The sequence below is a fragment of the Ambystoma mexicanum genome, chromosome 14, assembly GCF_040938575.1.
Source record: "Ambystoma mexicanum isolate Mex_15411 chromosome 14, UKY_AmexF1_1, whole genome shotgun sequence".
NCBI lineage: Eukaryota > Metazoa > Chordata > Amphibia > Caudata > Ambystomatidae > Ambystoma > Ambystoma mexicanum.
This window is the reverse complement of record NC_090940.1, coordinates 670,288,541-670,307,527: the sequence shown is the minus strand read 5'-3', so window position 1 is coordinate 670,307,527 and position 18,987 is coordinate 670,288,541. Positions and strand designations below refer to the sequence as shown.

The 18,987-nt window shown below is 52.3% G+C and overlaps 1 protein-coding gene across 4 annotated transcripts in view; it reads right to left on the bottom strand.

Annotated features, from left to right (window-relative positions):
* PPP2R5E (protein phosphatase 2 regulatory subunit B'epsilon) overlaps positions 1–18,987 on the bottom strand; it is an 890,208-nt gene that overhangs the window by 800,929 nt on the left and 70,292 nt on the right. For 3 of the 4 annotated variants that reach the window (XM_069638241.1, XM_069638243.1, XM_069638244.1), the window contains exon 2: positions 10,209–10,372. In XM_069638241.1, coding sequence (XP_069494342.1) covers positions 10,209–10,365 — 157 coding nt within the window. In that variant the 5' untranslated portion in view covers positions 10,366–10,372. The remainder of the gene's footprint in view (positions 1–10,208; positions 10,373–18,987) is intronic. The other variant, XM_069638242.1, reaches the window with a different exon arrangement.

Genomic DNA, 18,987 nt, shown 5'->3' with positions numbered 1-18,987 from the left:
GGGGCAAGTGCATTCTGTTCCCCTTCGATGAGGATGCAGACAGGGATACGGGAGTTCGAGTCAATGGGAATGGAGGTGAGCCTGGAGACTATCCGATATAGGGGGGTAACCATCACACGCAGGCTGCAGGATCTCGGAGGCAAATTATCGGTTGCTGTTTAAGATATTGTATGGGGACAGGTCCAAGTGGGAGAAGCTCATGATATCGTGGATGGGGCGGATCAATGCTCAAGTTGAATTTCCTTCCTAGGGTATAGTATTTTTTTTCCAGATACTCCTGACTGCGGTTTCCGGAGAGGTGATTGTGGGAGGCCAAAGGATGTATGAGGAGGTTCTTATGGCAAGGGAAGAAGCCACTGGTGGCGTACGATACTCTGATCTAACCAAAGGAGAGGTAAAGGAGGTGGGGGGGTGCATCTCCCCCATCTCTGGAGGTACTACAGGGCAGCGCAGTGTAGGGTGCTGGTACCGCACCTCACAGAGAAGGTTAGCAGACAATGGGTCCGCCTGGAGAACCTCCACTTGCATCCTGCCACGGTGGGTGAGTGGCTGTGGGTGCCCCAGTCGTCGATTCCGTGTAGAATTCAGGAGCATCCCATCTTGGGAGTGATATGGAACTTGTGGCGCCCGGGAGCAGGTATGTATCATGACGTGGCCCTCACCTACGAGCCATTTGTGGGCACCGAGAGGGAGGGAAGCGTTCCCAGAGGTGGCTAGATTGCAGGCATGTTTTGATGCTCGATTAGCAAGGGTTGGTCAGATGTGGCGGGACAGCAGGTTCCTCTCGATCCAGGATCTGGAGCAGGCCCTGCACATAGGGAAGCTATCAGTGTTTCTTTTCCTGCAGATTAAAGAGGTGCTCACGGCGGAAGCAACAGGTACAGAGGGAGCTGACAACGATCGAGCGTATTTTGGACTCTCGCCTGGAGATGAAGGGCTTAATCTTGTTACTTTATGGGGCATTCCTGGAGGCAGGGGGTCCAGTACGGAGAAGCTGAGGGTGAGATGGGAGCAGGAAATGGGAAGGGAGGTTGAGGTGGACGATGTATTGTAGAGCATTTAAGACTTCGATCCCGTGCCAATATAAGTTGCTCTTATACCTGCATAGGTGGCAGTATGACCCGGTTCCCCTGGCCAAGATGTTCAAGGGTGCGAGTCTGATGAGTTGGCGTGGGTGCAGCATGCGCTTGACATACTGGCACATGGGTGAGACTGTGGGGAAGTGCAGACGTACTGGGCAGAAGTGCTAGGGTAGATTAAGGAGGTTGAGGGATTCCTCGCACCTTGGCGCCCCTATTGGTTTTATTTGGTATAGATGAGGGTAACAGGGAATTTGTGAGCCTCCCCATATGGTGCATTTTCCATTGTTGGCAGCGAGGGCATGCTTGGTGAGTCATTGTAAGCGGGAGAGCCTGCCTGGCCAGGCAGAATTGGTGACGAAAGCAAAAGACATCCATCTGATGGAAAAACTCACAGAGGCCCTCCATTGGGGTGTGGGGGGGGCAGGGGGTAAGGGGAGAGGAATTCTGAGCTAGTTGGGCTTTTGTACCAAATATCCAGGGGAGTGATGGTCCCCTGGGGGAATCTGTGGATGGTGGAGTGGAGAAACGACCTGGAGATGTGGTTGGTGTACCCTGATTTTGGGGGTATGTTGCCTCAAGGGGGTTTTCGTATTTTGGTTTGTGATTGTTGCCATGGTCAATCCATAATCCCGGTCGCTATTGGGGCTGCCGCAGGGTGCGGGATGTAAACTAACATTGCGTGGATTATGTGCGTTTGTGTGTCCTCTCATGTAACAATTAAAAGCAATAAAAATGGAGAATTTTATTTTTCAAAAAAGGAACCAAAGCGGATCATTCAAACAGATTTTATGTAAAGTACAAATGCCTTAAGGGTGTCCAACCTGGGGCTAGTCAACATAATATACCAACTAGGCACCTTAAAGCAATATTCCCGATCAAGTGAAATACATATAGTTAAGATTTGGGGTTTGGTAAATCTCACAAGAACAATTAGTGAAACAAAAATTTTACAAACAATGGGGATAATCGTATGAAAGCCCCGGCCGTTGAGCAGCACTATGCCAAGGTACCCCTCTTCTGGGTGATACACTGCAATATGGTGTTCCAACGGCCACAGAGAGCCTCCGGATCCTGGATGATGCTGGTGGACTTCTAGGGCTCAAGGTGTCCAAACACTCCTTTCAGGACCCACAAAGGTACCTCTGCAGGACAGGAGTCACACTCAGGACTGGCTTGCAGGACACTTCATGAACAGCAGTCTCACGATATCTTCTCGTAGCTACGGGAAGGAGTCACCTGTCCAGGTCCTCTATTGAACAGTCCTTCAATCAGCACAGCAGAATTTTGATTCAATGAAGAATTGCAGCAGCAGACTTCTTCCTCCAGCTGAAGTCAGGATAAGCCTCCAGGAAAACTCCCAAGCTTCTGACAGAGGACGATTCCAAGCTTCTGACACAGAGGTAAGAGGGGTCTTCTGATATACACAAAGCCCCCCTCCTCAGGCAGGAGCTATGCTCAGTCACCCAATCTCACACTAGTGCATTTATCAAGCAGCACCCAATCAGGCTCACAGGTATTCAGGCCATTCACCCAAAACCAGACACCCAAAACAGTGGATGTGTATTAGGGGCAACTCTCAGCCTTTCAGAGCACACACTGCATTCACTCCAGTTTCAGACAGGGCTGGCTCATGCAGATCACAGGCATTGTGACACAACCGAAACCAGACACCCATGACACAGAATGTGAATTGATTTCCCTTTTTATTCATTCATGTCGCACCTTTAGGGTGCACCCAAAACAGGCAGTCTCTGGGAAAGGCAGCCCCAGAGCCGCACTCAGGACTTTGAGAAAAGGAAGGAAAAGGCAGTGGCAGTAGCCATCTTACCTTTGTTCAGGAATCCATTGATTCCTATGGTACGGCCTGGGTCTCCCAAAATGGGGGTGTGGGGGGGAAAGAGACCCAGACCTCCTGTGAAATCAGCATGTAGCTCCCACCAGCCCATATCCTGCTCTGTGGGGCAGCACACAGATGCCCAAAACCACACTAGGGGAACCAGGTGGATACCTCTAACCAAACTGGACTCCTGTGCAGAAAGCACACAGAAAACACAAGGAGGAGGAACAAAGGCAAGGAGACCCTGTCCCCTCCAGAGCATTTCCAGCATCAGTTACCAATGGTGTCAAACTCACTAAGCAGTCAGGAATAACTAGGTTACTAACCGTAGTGACCACCTTACTCCTAGTCCATAGTCCCCTTTCCTCCATACTTATTAGGACATCTCTCCGTCCTGTGGGACGGGACCGGAGTACTTTTTTTTTAAATGTGTCCTTCCTCTCTTTCTGCGCGAGGCCCGGCACACGGCCGTAACCCTGCCCACCTTGGCTCCGACCCACGCATCGCCCATCAGTCCTTTTCTATCGCCAGGTCAGAGACCTATTAGCAATAACAGAGGAACCTTATTAGAGGGGACGGCGGGCGGGCGTATGGAGTAAAGGGGACTATGGACTAGGAGTAAGGTGGTCACTACGGTGAGTAACCCAGGTTATACTCCTACGTCCTGTCCCCTTTCCTCCATACTTATGGGAGATTCCAAAGCACTCCAAACTGGAACTACGGGTGGATGGAAATACCCCTTATTGAAAAAGGTTCTTCAGCACAGCCTGACCAAATGGAGCATCAGCTCTCGAGCTCATGTCAAGACAATAATGCATACAAAAAGCAGCTAGGGAGGCCCAAGTAGCTGCCCTAGCGATGGACACCCAGGGGACATACGTCTGAAAAGCAACCGCAGCTGCCTTGCCCTGCCTTGCCCTGCACCAGGTGTGCATGAATACCCTTAGAAGGTTTCAGCCCTTGGATGGTGAAAGACTCTGTAATGCAGGCGGCGATCCACTGAGAAATAGTCGCCTTAGACGCCTGCTTACCTGAGGGTTACCGAAAGTCACAAAAAGCTGAGAAGAACTCCTAAGCTCGGAAGTCCTGATAAGGTAGAACTTAAGAGCCCTTCTGACATCAAGACAGTGCAGAACCCTTTCTGCCTCTGAGGTAGGTTTCGGAAAAAAGACTAGCAGGGAGATCGACTGATTCAGATGGAACTCAGTTACCACCTTCGGTAGAAAGGCAGGGTTTGTCCGTAGGACCACCTTGTCCATGTGAAAAACCAAGAAGGGATGCTCCACTGACAAGGCCTGGAGCTCACTCACTCGCTTTGCTGAGGTAACGGCGACCTGAAAGGACACTTTCCAGTCAGTCAAACAAGTTTATTCGGTTGTATAAAGCAACCATTAAACGACAAGTAGACACAATTATTACACTAATTCAAATTACAAAAATCTTAAAATTACACTTCCATGAGAAAAAATAGTTAAAAACAATGGCGGAAGCAGCATACAAATACATTTGGCAGTTAGGCGGTTGCCTCGACATGAACTACATTAAAAGTTGTTTTAGTGAAGATTAGTTTAAAAAGACAATACAAAATACTTTAACCCAGTATAGGTACTATAGAGTTTTCTTACGGGCCCTCGCCACCTTGCAGTTTCACAATGCGATTTCTGAAATACATCGCTCTTTTCAGAAACGTCAAAAGAGCCCATGCAGTGTAGACTGATTCAGCGCTCAGGAGACACTTTCCATGATAGGTACTTGAGGTCCACCGTGGCCATGGGTTCAAAAGGCTTATGGCACAGCGCCGTCAGGACTACATTTAGGTCCCACGGCGGGTGTGGACTACGAACCGGAGGGTAAAGGCATGTCAAGCCTGCAAAATGCCCCGTGACGACTGAGTTACTCAGAGAGTAGGAACATTGGTCTGTAGAAAGATAAGCGGAGACCGCTGAAAGGTAGGTTCTGCAGGACAGAACGTGAACACCCGACTCTGCTAGGGAGGTCACGAAGGACAGCACAGTGTCAAATCGTAGCCACCCTCGGGGCCAACTGCTTTTCTAAACACCAATGACAGAACCTGAGCCATTTACTCCTGTATTGGGATCTGGTCGAGGGTTTTCTGGCTGCCTGGATAATACGCATGTTATCCGTAGACAAGTGAAGATGCTCTAAAGACCTGAACTCGGGCACCATGCTGCCAAGCTGAGCAATTGTGGGCAGGGGTGCCATATCTGCTGCTCCCCCTGGTGAAGATCGGGGGTCACTGGTAGCCTGATCGGCGGATACACCAACAGGTGTTGAAGTTCTGAGAACCAGAACCTGGCCGGCCACCAAGGGGCTAGGAGTAGAAGGGAGCAGGTCACCGAGTTCTTCAGCTTCCAAATTGCTCGATGGACTAGAGGCCGCGGCGGGAAGGAATAAGCTCTCATGTTGTGCCATGGAATCTCGAGAACATCCCCCAGAGGAGGCCCCCAGCCCCCCTCTTGAAGCATACCGAGGAAGCTTCCTATTCACCGCCGTAGCGAAGGGATCCACCTCGGGTGTGCCCCAATGCAAGAAGATCCATGAGAGGACCTCTCTTCAACTCCCACTCGTAGCTGACCACTGTCCGCCGGCTGAGGGCATCCGCTGTGATATTCAGCTGGCCCGGAATGTGTACTGCAGCCAGACACCATGAAGCACGGCCCACTCCCAAATCTAGATGGACAGTTCCACGAGGAGTGGGGGGGGGGCGGGGGGGGGGGAGAGTTCGTTCCCCCTTACTTGTTGATGTAATACATTGACACCACATTGTCCGTGTGTATGCGGACCACCTTGTTGGCAATGACCGGTCTGAACGCCTTGAGCACAAGAAAAATCGCCAGAAGCTCCAAATGATTTATGTGCAGGAGCTTGTCCTGAGGCGACCAGAGGTATGATACTTGTTGAAGATCCAACGTCGCACCCCACCCCAGCAGGGAGGAGTCCGTCGTGATCGTCACCATAGGAGCAGGGTCCTGAAAACCCACCGACAGGTTGCTGAGAGATTACCACCATTCCAGGTCCACTCTCATGGAATCCGGAATCATTATCAGCTTGGAATCTGGGTCCACCGCCTGATGCCAGGAACTCCGAAGAGCCATCTGGGTCCGTCTCATCTTGAGACAAGCAAAAGGAAGAGCCAGCACACACAAGGCCATGAGGCCCAGAAGCCTCTGGAACCACCAGGCCGACATGCTCTGACTGCGCAAACTTCTGACACGTGGCTAACAGATCCGCCATTCTGTCCCCGGTCAGGTACACTCTGCAGTCGATCGTGTTCCCGTGAAAACCCAGGAAAATCAGGTGCTGAGAGACCGTCTTGGAAGATTTCCACCAGTTCACCGACAGCCCAAGATGGAACAGGAGCTGAAGGAGAGACTGGAGATTGCCCGCTGCTGCCAGCGGACAAGGGCTGCGCAAGAGCCAGTCGTCCAAATATGGATACACATGAATACCCAGGAGATGAAGATGGGCCGCAATCACCGGCATCATCTTTGTGAACACACTCGGCGCCGAGCTGAGGCCAAAAGGAAGCACTCGAAACTGGAAGTGCTCCTCTCCCAAAGAGAAGCAGAGATATCTCCCGTGTGGGTTCCAAATCAGGATATGCATGTACGTATCCTTAAGATCCACCACGCTGAGCCAATCGCCCATCTGCAAGGAGGAGCGGATCTGGCTGGGCGTGATCATCTTGAATTTCTCTTGGGGTAGGAAAAGATTGAACTGGGAAAAGTCTAGGATGGTGCATAGGCCAACCTGGTTGGGTTTGGGCACCATAAACAGCCAGGAGTAGAAGCCCTCCCCTTGCTCCCCAAGGGGGAACGGGTTCCACAGCTCTGAGGTGCAGAAGTTTCTGAACCTCGGCTTTGAGGGAGGGCGAGCCCGACAGCTGAAAAGGAGGGTTGAGGGGTGGGATAGGGGGTAGAGGTAAGCGGAAGCCCGTCCGAGCGACTGACAAGACCCATCTGTCTTCTGTGATGGTCTGCCACGCCTCCCAATGCGTCCTCCCACCGGGTCTTTTCGAGCACGGGAAACCCTCATTTAGTAGGTTAATCGGTGGCGGTGCCACCTGAACCTGAGGAACAGGCGGAGGAGCAGGAGAAAAACCGCGCCCTTTGTTGCCTACGGCGGTTGTTCCCCGCAGGGGTATCCACTCTGCAAGATTTTCGGTCAAGGAAGCCCCTAAAGCCAGAGGAAGGTCGACTTTGTGACAAAGGTCTCTGGGTTCTGAAAGGAGCCTTAACCAGGACAGACAAGGACTTAGCTGTCTGAGTGGTATCCTTCATCTTGGTGAGCTCTACATCTGTTGTAGAATGAAAGAGCACCTTCCCATCGAACGGAAGGTCCAAAACCTTGTCCTGCACCTCTCTTGAGAATTTAGTTGCATGCAGCCACGCCTGCCGTGAGGTATCAACCCCCAGCATAAGGCCCCGAGCTGAGGTGTCTACGTGATGAGCCGCAGCCTCCAGGAGCTCCAGGGCCTAGACCCTGGCGTCAGATAGGCCTCATCTTCCAGCTTCTTGACCGGGATAAACTCCTCAAACTCCAACAAACTCCAACAAACCTCTCCACATCCGCACGTTAGCTCCCGCGAATATCAATTCAGCGTTGGCCTGCCTGAGCTGCAAGGCCGAGTTGGCGAAGATTTTCCACCCGAGGGAGTCGAGGAGCTTGTCCTTTCCCAGAACCTGAGTAGCCGTCGTGGAAGAGGATGCTGCAGACCGCAGCCACTACTGTGGAGGAGGGGGCGGCCAAGACAACAGGGCCACCTCTTCCGAAGGATGCAGCCTGTATCTCGCGTCAATTTTCTTATTGACAAAAAGTGTGGCTTTTCCCAAACTCTGCGGACCTCAGCCAGAATATCCTTCTGCAAGAACAGGCTGGTACGCTCCAAGGGAGACAGGGTGAATGCCCCAGAAAGCACGCCCTCCTGCGGAGCGGGTGCCTCGGGCACTGGAACATCTAAGAAGTTCATCATGTCCAGTACCCGGTCATGAAAAGCTCCGATAGAGCGGGGGAGGCCCTCGTTGTCCTGATCACCTTGCGCGTCATCCGACAGGTCAGGATCCTGCTGAGCCGTGTCAGGCGCTGCCTTGTCCACATGGGACAATGGAGGAAAAGGCGGAAGAGTCGGGAAGGCACCGTAGGCAATGGAGGCGCGGGCGGAACCACCGGAGGAACGGGTGGGGCCTGAGGCACGGGCGGACATATCTCCCTAAAAAGCCCTTTGAAATACTCCCTCATGGGGTCGGTACGCATGAGCGTCTGAAATTTACCAAAAAAAGCGTCCTTCGGGGACTGTTTCGGAACCTGAGGAGGCCTCTCATGAGGTGGACAAATCCAGGGACGTAACGGGGAAGGATGCCACACTGGCCCCTCCACCGACGTATCCACATAAATCAAAGGTGCCGACCCTGCAGGCAACAAAACATTGTGCGGAAGAGGCATCCAAACGTTCCAGTCGTAAACTGGCCGATAAGGATGCGCACAAGGGACTCTATGTTCACCCAAGGGACCAAGCCCTACACCTGAGGCTGATGGCGTAGTTGTAGGGGCAGCACCCAAAATGGAAGGACGCCATTTTGTCCTCATCGGAGGGGAACTACGGCACGTGAGGAAGTGAGGCAGGGGTCCCCGTCGATGGATCAGGGGTCTTAACTTTAGCCTTAACATAAGGGACCTCGGCAGAACCGGTACTGTGAGGCCTGGAATGTTTTTTTGACATACCAACCGCCAAATTAGCCTTCGAAGGAAGGACCTCGGCACTGCCGGTAAAAGAAGAACTTTGCTTCTATGCCCCCTCAACAGGTCTGGTGTCGCCGCAAGAGTGGGAACGGTGAGAAACAACTTTCACCGACAAGGCCTTGCCACGCCTCTCAGAACTGTTGGTAGCTTTAGCCTCTGGACGATGGACCTCGGACCCCGGACCCGGGTCCGGTAAAAGCTTTATCTGCGCGAGCCTCGAACATCCGTTCGGTGACAGCAAGCCCACCCAAGGGCTCGGGGCGCACCCCGGTCTTATTTTTGAGGGAAGACGATAGAGAGGCCTCAGAGCTAGCTCCGGTACCCCACGACTCAGTAGAACTGGGTCCACAAACAGCCCCCACAGGAGGGGCCTCGGAGCGTGCTGTGGTATCCACAGGCCCCTTACGGAGACCCTCTGAGAAAACTCTGGTATAATGATTAGGCCCAACTGGCACCTCAGGGCAAACCACGGTGACAGAGCGATCAACGCCCCTCCTGGCCCAAGAGGAACCTGGAAAGGTATCACCCGGCCGAGGTGCTCTGAAAAGTAAAGAATTTACCGGGCGTTTTTTCTTCTCGTCGAACGCCTAAAAAATGTGAAGGAGGAGTTTGTCGGAACACCTCCTCCCACCGCTCCAACTGACGTTGAAGTGCCAGGACCAAAAAAGAGTCGCAGTAAAAACAGGAATCCCAACGGTGATCCGGACCCAAGCCCTCTAAGCAAAGAGGATGGGGATCCGCCCTCGCGAAACGACAGTGACACGATGAACAGTCTGGGAAGTCAAGTTTGAACGACAGACTAGTACACGATCGCTAGCGAGAGCCAGAGAGGAAAAAAGGGAAGAAAACCTTGAGAGGATTCAAGTGTGTCCAGTCCCGAACGAGCGGAGAAAAGGACTGATGGGCGATGCGTGGGGCTGAGCCAAGGTGAGCGTGGTTACGGCCGCGTGCCGGGCCCCGAGCAGAAAGAAAGGACGGACACATTTTTGCAAAAAAAAAAAAAAATTTGGGGATGCTTTTTACAAAGTGCTCCGGTCCCGTCCCACAGGACGGAGAGATGTCCTATAAGTATGGAGGAAAGGGGACGGGACGTAGGAGTATCAATGGTTATAAACCTTGGTTCCCAGGTGTCGGACTTCAAGAATTAGAGAGAAAATATACATTAAATATAAGGGGGTGTAAGGTAACCCTTTGGGGCGCCGCATTTCATTTCTACTAGGTTGAGAGAAAGGGATTATTTTCAGCCATCCAGAAAGTAAAATAATTTTGCCACGACATATCCAACAACTGAAACCTTTCTGTTTTACAGTCCAGACACTCCAAACACGCAAACACATAAAGTCGCCTCCCAGGCCTGACTCCTATCACTGAGAAAATAAGGGACCGTTCGTAGATAAGCAAACATGAAACATGAGACTAACAGCATGTACATGAGGGTTTAGCATCTACCATTATCCACCACAAGGTAGTAACATAGTAGCAGTGCTGCCTTGCCTATCAGAGCAATCTCAACACATGATCAGGTTTACCTTTAAGTAGAGGTAGCGGCGTTAACTCAATTGGCTTCCCCTGAGACCGGAATTGGGAGGAACTTTGCGACCTCTTCTGCCGGGCTTTCCGGACGGACTTCCGAGAAAATCCGTCTACTTTATCCACTGATGGAGGAGTGGTTGCTGCCGAGGACATAGCCCTGCTAAAGAGGAGAAAATAGGGATTAGGACCATTCAAACTGTGCAAATGGTAAACAGAACTGTCAATTACTGAAAAACAACGTTAACACCATGACCAAAACCATCCCCAATGAATACAAATCAACCTGGACCAGGCAGTTCTACTGCAGTAGAGCAAGCAATGCTTGGATCAGGAATAGTCAGCCATGAAAAGTCACTTGCCCCTTCACTTCTCCACAAGCACATCAGTTCTTACAAGCTGAGAGTCAATTATCACTTGCCATTGGCAGCATTGTGTGCTTAGAAAAGTAGCACGATCAACAGAAATGTTCATGTTTTTCAAAAAGGTATCCATTGCACTGCAATGCCATTTAGATTTGCAAAATATACAAAAAAATAAAACTTTATATCTAGCTTATATTTGTGATTTTGAGCGAACAGCCTTTCATTTCTATACTAGAAGAAAGTGTATACTCTGGTTCAACTACATTTCCTCATCTGGATGGCTATAACCGGCAAAAGAACAAATTGTGTGCAGAGCGCCCAATATCTACTTGCCCACTCACACAGGCGAGGAGTGGTAATACTCTACATTGCTGGCAAGGATGCAAACTTTTTACTAACAAACTATATTTGCAAAAACATTTGTCTCATACGTTACCATGGCATCTCTCTTAGGTTGAGAAGGCAAATTAAGTAACTTGGCCTGCAGGATTAGTGGGATTTTTAAGAGTTTGTGAGGCCCGACGTCAGTTAGCATTAACCACTTATGTCATCTGTACAAACGTTTCTCTTTTCAGACACAGCATTTCTACAAATTGGGCACAACCATGATTGTTAGTTAAGTTTGCAAATGGACGCAACAGTTCGGTTCCAAACAACCCACTAGTGAGGATGCATTGGGCATGTTGCAATTTCAGACACAATGGGGATGCCAGAGGTTTTTTGCCGAATTGTATTGATTGTTTATTTGTATAGCGCCTATACACCATGCGTTTCAAAGCGCTTCAAGGAGGGAGGGAACATGGGAGAGTACAATTACATTCTTACAAGTCCTTGAAACAATTCAGAACGTGAAAAATAACTATCATAATCAGCCTGACATTTCAGATAGTGCAAGTGCAAGGAACAATTAAGGAGAAGAGGGGGAGGGAGGAATGAGACAAAACCAGCAGTAACATTACTATGCCTGACAATTGATGTGCATGAATAACAGGAGGGGGAGGGGAAGATGGGGCGTGTGGAGAGAGGGAGGAGGAGAGGGACAAACAAGCCACTATCATAAAAGGTCAGATGACTAATTCAGAATAGTGCTGGGAAGGGGTGGGGGAGTGGGTGGATGGAGAAGACCAGCAGGGAAGGAGGGGGACAGAAACTGCTATCAGAGATCATGGGGCAAATGATAGGAGTAAGTGCAAAGGACATAAACAAGGGGGGGGTGGCTGCAAGACTGGCAGAGAGGGAAAGGGGGTGAGGGGAAGGTGGCTGCAAGACTGGCGGAGAGGGAAAGGGGGAGTGAGGGGAAGGTGACTGCAAGACTGGCGGAGAGGGGAATGGGGGGGTGGCTCCAAGACTGGCGGAGAGGGGAATGGGGGGTGAGGGGAAGGTGGTTGCAAGACTGGCGGAGAGGAATGGGGGGTGAGGGGAAGGTGGATGCAAGACTGGCGGAGAAGGGAAGGGGGTTGCAAGACTGGTGGAGAGGGGAAGGGGGTGAGGTGAAGGTGGCTGCAAGACTGGCGGTGAGGGGAAGGTGGCTGCAAGACTGGCGGAGAGGGGAATGGGGGGGGAAGGTGGCTGCAAGACTGGCGGAGAGGGGAATGGGGGAAGGTGGCTGCAAGACTGGCGGAGAGAGGAATGGGGGGTGAGGGGAAGGTGGCTGCAAGACTGGTGGAGAGGGGAATGGGGGGTGAGGGGATGGTGGCTGCAAGACTGGTGGAGAGGGGAATGGGGGGTGATGGGAAGGTGGCTGCAAGACTGGTGGAGAGGGGAAGGTGTTGAGGGGAAGGTGGCTGCAAGACTGGCGGAGAAGGGAAGGGGGTTGAGGTGAAGGTGGCTGCAAGACTGGCGGAGAGGGGAAGGTGGCTGCAAGACTGGCGGAGGAGAATGGGGGGAGGGGAAGGTGGCCGCAAGACTGGCGGAGAAGAGAATGGGGGGGATGGGAAGGTGGCTGCACGACTGGCGGGGAGGGGAATGGGGGGAGGGGAAGCTGGTTGCAAGACTGGCGTAGAGGGGAATGGGGGGTGAGGGGAAGGTGGCTGCAAGACTGGCAGAGAAGGGAACGGGGTTGAGGTGAAGGTGGCTGCAAGACTGGCGGTGAGGGGAAGGTGGCTTCAAGACTGGCGGAGAGGGGAAGGTGGCTGCAAGACTGGCGGAGAGGGGAAGGTGGCTGCAAGACTGGCGGAGAGGGGAAGGTGGCTGCAAGACTGGCGGAGAGGGGAAGGTGGCTGCAAGACTGGCGGAGAGGGGAAGGTGGCTGCAAGACTGGCGGAGAGGGGAAGGTGGCTGCAAGACTGGCGGAGAGGGGAAGGGGGTGAGGTGAAGGTGGCTGCAAGACTGGCAGAGAGGGGAAGGGGGTGAGGGGAAGGTGGCTGCAAGACTGGCGGTGAGGGGAAGGTGGCTTCAAGACTGGTGGAGAGGGGAAGGTGGCTGCAAGATGGGTGGAGAGGGGAATGGGGGGTGAGGGGAAGGTGGCTGCAAGACAGGCAGAGAGGGGAATGGGGGTGAGGGGAAGGTGGCTGCAAGACTGGCGGAGAGGGAAGGGGGGTGAGGGGAAGGTGGCTGCAAGACTGGCGGAGAGGGGAAGGGGGCGGAGGGGAAGGTGGCTGCAAGACTGGCGGAGAGGGGAATGGGGGAGGGGAAGGTGGTTGCAAGACTGGCGTAGAGGGGAATGGGGGGTGAGGGGAAGGTGGCTGCAAGACTGGCAGAGAAGGGAACGGGGTTGAGGTGAAGGTGGCTGCAAGACTGGCGGTGAGGGGAAGGTGGCTTCAAGACTGGCGGAGAGGGGAAGGTGGCTGCAAGACTGGCGGAGAGGGGAAGGTGGCTGCAAGACTGGCAGAGAGGGGAAGGGGGTGAGGTGAAGGTGGCTGCAAGACTGGCAGAGAGGGGAAGGGGGTGAGGGGAAGGTGGCTGCAAGACTGGCGGTGAGGGGAAGGTGGCTTCAAGACTGGCGGAGAGGGGAAGGTGGCTGCAAGACGGGTGGAGAGGGGAATGGGGGGTGAGGGGAAGGTGGCTGCAAGACAGGCAGAGAGGGGAATGGGGGTGAGGGGAAGGTGGCTGCAAGACTGGCGGAGAGGGGAAGGGGGAGTGAGGGGAAGGTGGCTGAGAAGACAGGCGGCTGTGTTTACTAAGCCTGCCAGCAATTGAGGTAGTGCCAGGCTTTAATAAGACATGGGGAGGCCAGGAGGTGGCGTGGGCAGGAGGATGAGAAAGAAAGGCGACTACGAATTACTATGCCCGACAGCAATTGGGGTAATGCCTGAAATTAACTGGATGAGGGATGGTCAGGGGAAGAAGCGGGCAGCTAAGACAATAACAGAGGGAATGGGGGGGCACAATCACTATGTTGGCCACACCTTTGCACACCCTACTTCTAGCCAAGGCACAGGGGGATGCACAATTTCAGCAATTTGTACAAGATCCCTTTCGAAGTATGAGGCTCGTGACCCTCGCATTTCCCAATAAATCTAGAGAAATGCCTTTGCCGTTATAATTTCCATTTGCTTACAATGGGTCCCTATAAACTACTAGGTTTTCGAATGCACTGCACAGCAACAATGCCTGGCTTCTTTGTGATTTGGAAGAACATCAGCTTCTGAAGATCTGCGCGAGACTATGTGCCTTCAAACGTTATGAATGCCGTTCAGTGTTAAAGCTGTACATAGCCCACGCTTCTGCCACCTTCCGAGCCGGACTTGCTGCTAAACTCTTCGGATGAATTACTAGTTTATAAAGCTTTTCTGCCTGTATCCTCTATCAAGCCCGAGGTTCTGAAGCTCAATATAAGAGTTCCCCCGAGTTCCTCCCCGAGTGCTGGAGGAGGAAGGGCCTTTCTGGGTCCACTGCTGTGCACCACAGCAGAGACCTGGCAGAGCAGGACACCAGCGAGCGGGCTCCCAACAGCCAATGCACTGCAAGCTACAGGATTGCCGATTGTAATGCAATAGCACCAAGCTGCGGTGTGCCCAGCAGAGCTGCGATGAAGAGGGAGTGCAGCTACCAAATGCTGAAATAGAAGCAGATCTGATGCAGCACACTTCATGCTGTGCAGGTGCAAGGGTGGCGCCGTAGCCAGAATAAGTGCCACTGGAGAGTCTCGCAGGTAAAAAGGTTAGCTTGTCTGGTGGGGCCGACACATTTGCCAGAGCACTGAGGAGCTTTTCAAAGCAGCGTTCTAAGCAGAGCAGTGAACGTCGCAGTCAGCTCTCACTACTTCAGTCTGCTTTCTACTTCTAGTCCTGCAGACACGCCTGCCTATACCCACCTACATAACCACCACTTGGAGCGGAGTGTGGCGGAGTGTGTTTGAGCGTCTGGTGAACAGAGTTCAGAGCAGTAGAGGATTAACCAACTCACAGAAGTCCCCTTCAGCGGGTGCAGCTTGCAGCCGCCAGTGAGGAGGGGTGGACTCTAAGAAGCGCGAAGTTGCAAAAAGATGGCGAGAACTCAATTTATCTAAGACCTCGCCGACCTCGCCTGACCTCGCCGAGCTGTACACCACAAAAGCTTTCAACTTCTACATTAGTACAATCGGGTAAGCATTTTAACAAAACTGCCACTCTAAACGTTTTGTTGCTTTCTTCACCCAAGACACTGCTACTGCCCAGTCCAACTTACCTTTTCAATCTCATTAAGAGGTCTCAAGATCGATATAACTTTTTGGTGAAACCCCTTCACCATCCTTAAATGTCGAGGCAGGTGCCATTAGGCTACATTGGGGAACAGAGTTGGAGCATGAGCTTTCCAGTCAGATACCCGTTGTACGCGAGTCTATCGCGCTCCGGATTTCCCGGTTTTGTTTGGAACAAACGTCAATAACAAACAATCAGCAAGCATGGTCATTGTCGGATGGTCAGAAGGAGGGAACAACATACTCTGCCGCTCAAAGCCTGGGAAAGGATATTACGAGCCTGGGATACGCAAATGGGGAGTCTAGCAGAAGTGGCAGGGGGCGCATCTGTGATAAGCAAAAACAGATCTCGTTTTACCACAGGGTCAGAATTGCCAGGAGACTGTGTCGACCCCCTCGGCAACGCAGCAAACACCTGCATCAACAGTACAGACAAGGATACAGATGTTGGATGTGCCTAGGGAAGACTCGGTATCCAACCTGGATAACGTCCCAACTCCTACCGACTTCCAAGTGCCCATTGTGGCCCTGGTCGACACAGAACATGACCAGGCCATGGATCGTCCGGGACCGGTCTCCCTTTCACCAAAGGAGTGTGAGCTGGAATAAACACCCTTGTCCTTAGGAGATCAGAGACAAGTAGGCAAAACACTGGCTAAATCAACCTCACAGAGAACAAACAGTATCCCTGGGCACATGTACACTGCCCATAGCCAGCACCTCTGATAAAACCCCTGACTCTACTAGTGCTTACCCCCGTCCTAAAGAAAAAAGAACAAGTTACTCTCTTACCTGGTAACGTTCTTTTCGATAGGATGGTCCGACGACGTATTCCATATCTAGTACAGTAATCACGACAGCTGTGCTGCTTTGAAAAATCTTTCGGCGTCTGTGTCCTGCATCGATACGCCGTCCTCGAGGACTTCCCAACGGCTGACGTCACCAGATGTTATAAGTAGGACGCATGACGCCCGTAGCCTCAGTTGTAGTTTTTCCCAGAACGTGTGGCACCAATTTTCTGCTAGTCTACACATAAGCCTTGCGGAAACGTAAGCTGCAATCACATAAATTCTGTAGCGGGGAAGGAAGGGAGGGAGCGATATGGAATATGTCGGTGGACCATCCCATCGAAAGAACGTTACCAGTTAAGAGAGTAACTTGTTCTTCGAGGGGAATGGGTCCTCCCGACGTATTCCATATCTATGACAGACTCCCAAAGCAGTACCAACGTAAGGAGGTGGGAAAAGAAATTAGAATATAGAAATTTAGAATGCCCAATCAAATTGCAGAGTAAAGGACCGCCTTGCTAAAGGCTAGATCCTGCCCACGGATAGAATCGAGGGAGTAGTGACGTACAAATTATGGACCGAAGCCCAGGTGGCAGCATCACAGATGTTACGAATAGGAACACCCCTCTGCAGGGCAGTAGAGGCAGCCAAACCCCCCCTCGTAGAATGGGCCCGCAAGCCTACCGGAGGGTCCTTACCCGCCAAGCGGAAACATTCAGAAATTGCCAAGATAATCCATTGAGACAAAGTCTGCTTATTAACAGCTTGTACCAAACGCCTTCCAGCGTAACCTATAAAGAGTTGATCGTCCACTCTGACCCGGGACATGCGTGAAATGTAGAAACTTAAAGCTTGCCTCGGATCTAACCTATGGAGCCTCTCCTCGTCCTTACCAGGATGCGGAGGAGGATAAAATGCCGGAAGAATAACCTTCTGGCCTAAATGAAATTCCGACACCACCTTCGGAAGAAAGGAAGGACGAACTCGAAGGACAACCCTGTCCTTATGAAACACAGTGAAGGGTGGCTTAACTGAAAGTTCCTGTAACTCACTCTGCGAGCGGAAGTGAACCCAACCAAAAATAAAGTTTTAAGAGTTTACAGTCTCAAAGGGCATGAATGCAAAGGCTCAAACGGAGCACCCATTAGAAACTTGAGAACAAGGTTCAAATCCCAACCGGGCACCTGGAAAGGTGACGGAGGGAACACATTAGTGAGCCCTTTTAGAAACTGAGAAATTAAGGAATTTTAAAATAAGAACACTCCTCAGACGAGCGCTTAAATATGGACAGCACTGCCAGGTAACCTTTAAATGGTACCCACTTGCAAGACCCTGTGGGCTAAAGAAAGCAAAAAAGACAGAACCACAGAAATGTCACATGAAAAAGGATCCACATTCTTAACCCTGCACCAGTCGCAGAACTTTCTCCAACGGCAACAGTACAGGGACTTTGTCCCGGCTGTCTGGCCGAAAGCAACACCTCCATCACGTCTTCAGGGAGGTCCCAATCCTTATACCTCAACCTTTCAGAAGCCAAGCATGATGGTTGAGGGATCCGACCTCTGGATGGAGAACCTGAGCCCCACCCCCCCTCCCGTGAGAGAAGATCGTCTTGGTGGGGAAGACGGTGTGGAGGGCAGATGGACAAGTCGAGAAGGTCCGGGTACCACGTCCTCCTGGCCCATGCCGGAGCAATGAGGATCATCAGGGAACTGAACCTCCGTAACCTCCGCAGCACTTGCGGGATGACGGGGACTGGAGGAAATGCGTACAGCAGTGGGAATGACCACTCCACTGCAAACGCGTCTCCTAAGGCTCCTCTTGGAGGAAATTCCCGTGAGCAGAACCTTGCGCACTTCCGGTTAACACTGGAGGCGAAGAGATCCACTTGAGGGGTCCCCCAAAGGGCGAAGATCTCCAGGAGAATCTCCTGAGCCAACTGCCACTCGTGAGAGATCGCGCTCTGCCTGCTCAGAGCGTCCGCCGTCTCGTTTTCGTCTCCGGCCAGATGAACTGCCAAGATCGAAATTTCCTGCTAGATTGCCCAGAACCAGAGCTGCATCACCTCCCTGAACAGAGGAAGTGACCCGCCCCCCCCCCCCCTTTTGTTGAGGTAGTGCATGGCCACTGTGTTGTCCGTCAGAATCAGGACATTCTTTCCTCGCACAGTCGCAGAAAAGCCTTCAGGGCAAGCCTGACGGCCCTCAGCTCCAACAGATTGATAGAGTCTGGACTCCGACCGAGACCAACGACCACTGACTGTCAATTCGTTGACATGAGCTCCCCATCCTGTGAGGGACGCGTCCGTCACGATCGTCACCTCCGGCCAGGGCAGCCAAAACGGAGCCCCCCTTCATCAGATTGCCTTTGACGGCCCACCACAGAACGTCCCGGGCGACCGAGGGTGGCACCTGAACTGGGTCCAACATCCTGCCGGTGGACTGAGACCACTGGAGCTTGAGTGCCCATTGCAAAGATCTCATCCGCAACCTGGCCTCTGGCACCAGAAGAATGCAGGATGCCATGAGGCCGAGCAATTTCAAGAACTCGAACGCAGGGAGACTCTGGGCATGTTGGAACTTTTGTGCCATCTGCTGAATGTGATGAGCCCTCACCTGGGGAGGCAAACACTGCCCTAGGGACGTGTCGAGCACTGCTCTGATGTACTGGAGCCTCCGAGTTGGCGTCAAGTGGGACTTCTTTAAATTGAGGGAGAAGCCCAGCTTGTGGCGGGAGTGGCAGGTGACGGACAGATGATCCAGGACTTGCTCGGGAGAGCATGCCCTGATCAACCAATCGTCCAGGTAGGGGTAGACATGAATCCCCCCTTTCCTGAGATGCGCTGCCACCACTACCAGGAGCTTGGTGAATACCCTCGGGGCGGAGGTCAATCCGAATGGCAGGACCCGAAACTGAAAGTGCGAGTCGCCAACCGCGAACCTCAGGTAGTTCTTGTGCTTTGGATGGATCGGCACATGAAAATAAGCATCCTTGAGGTCGAGAG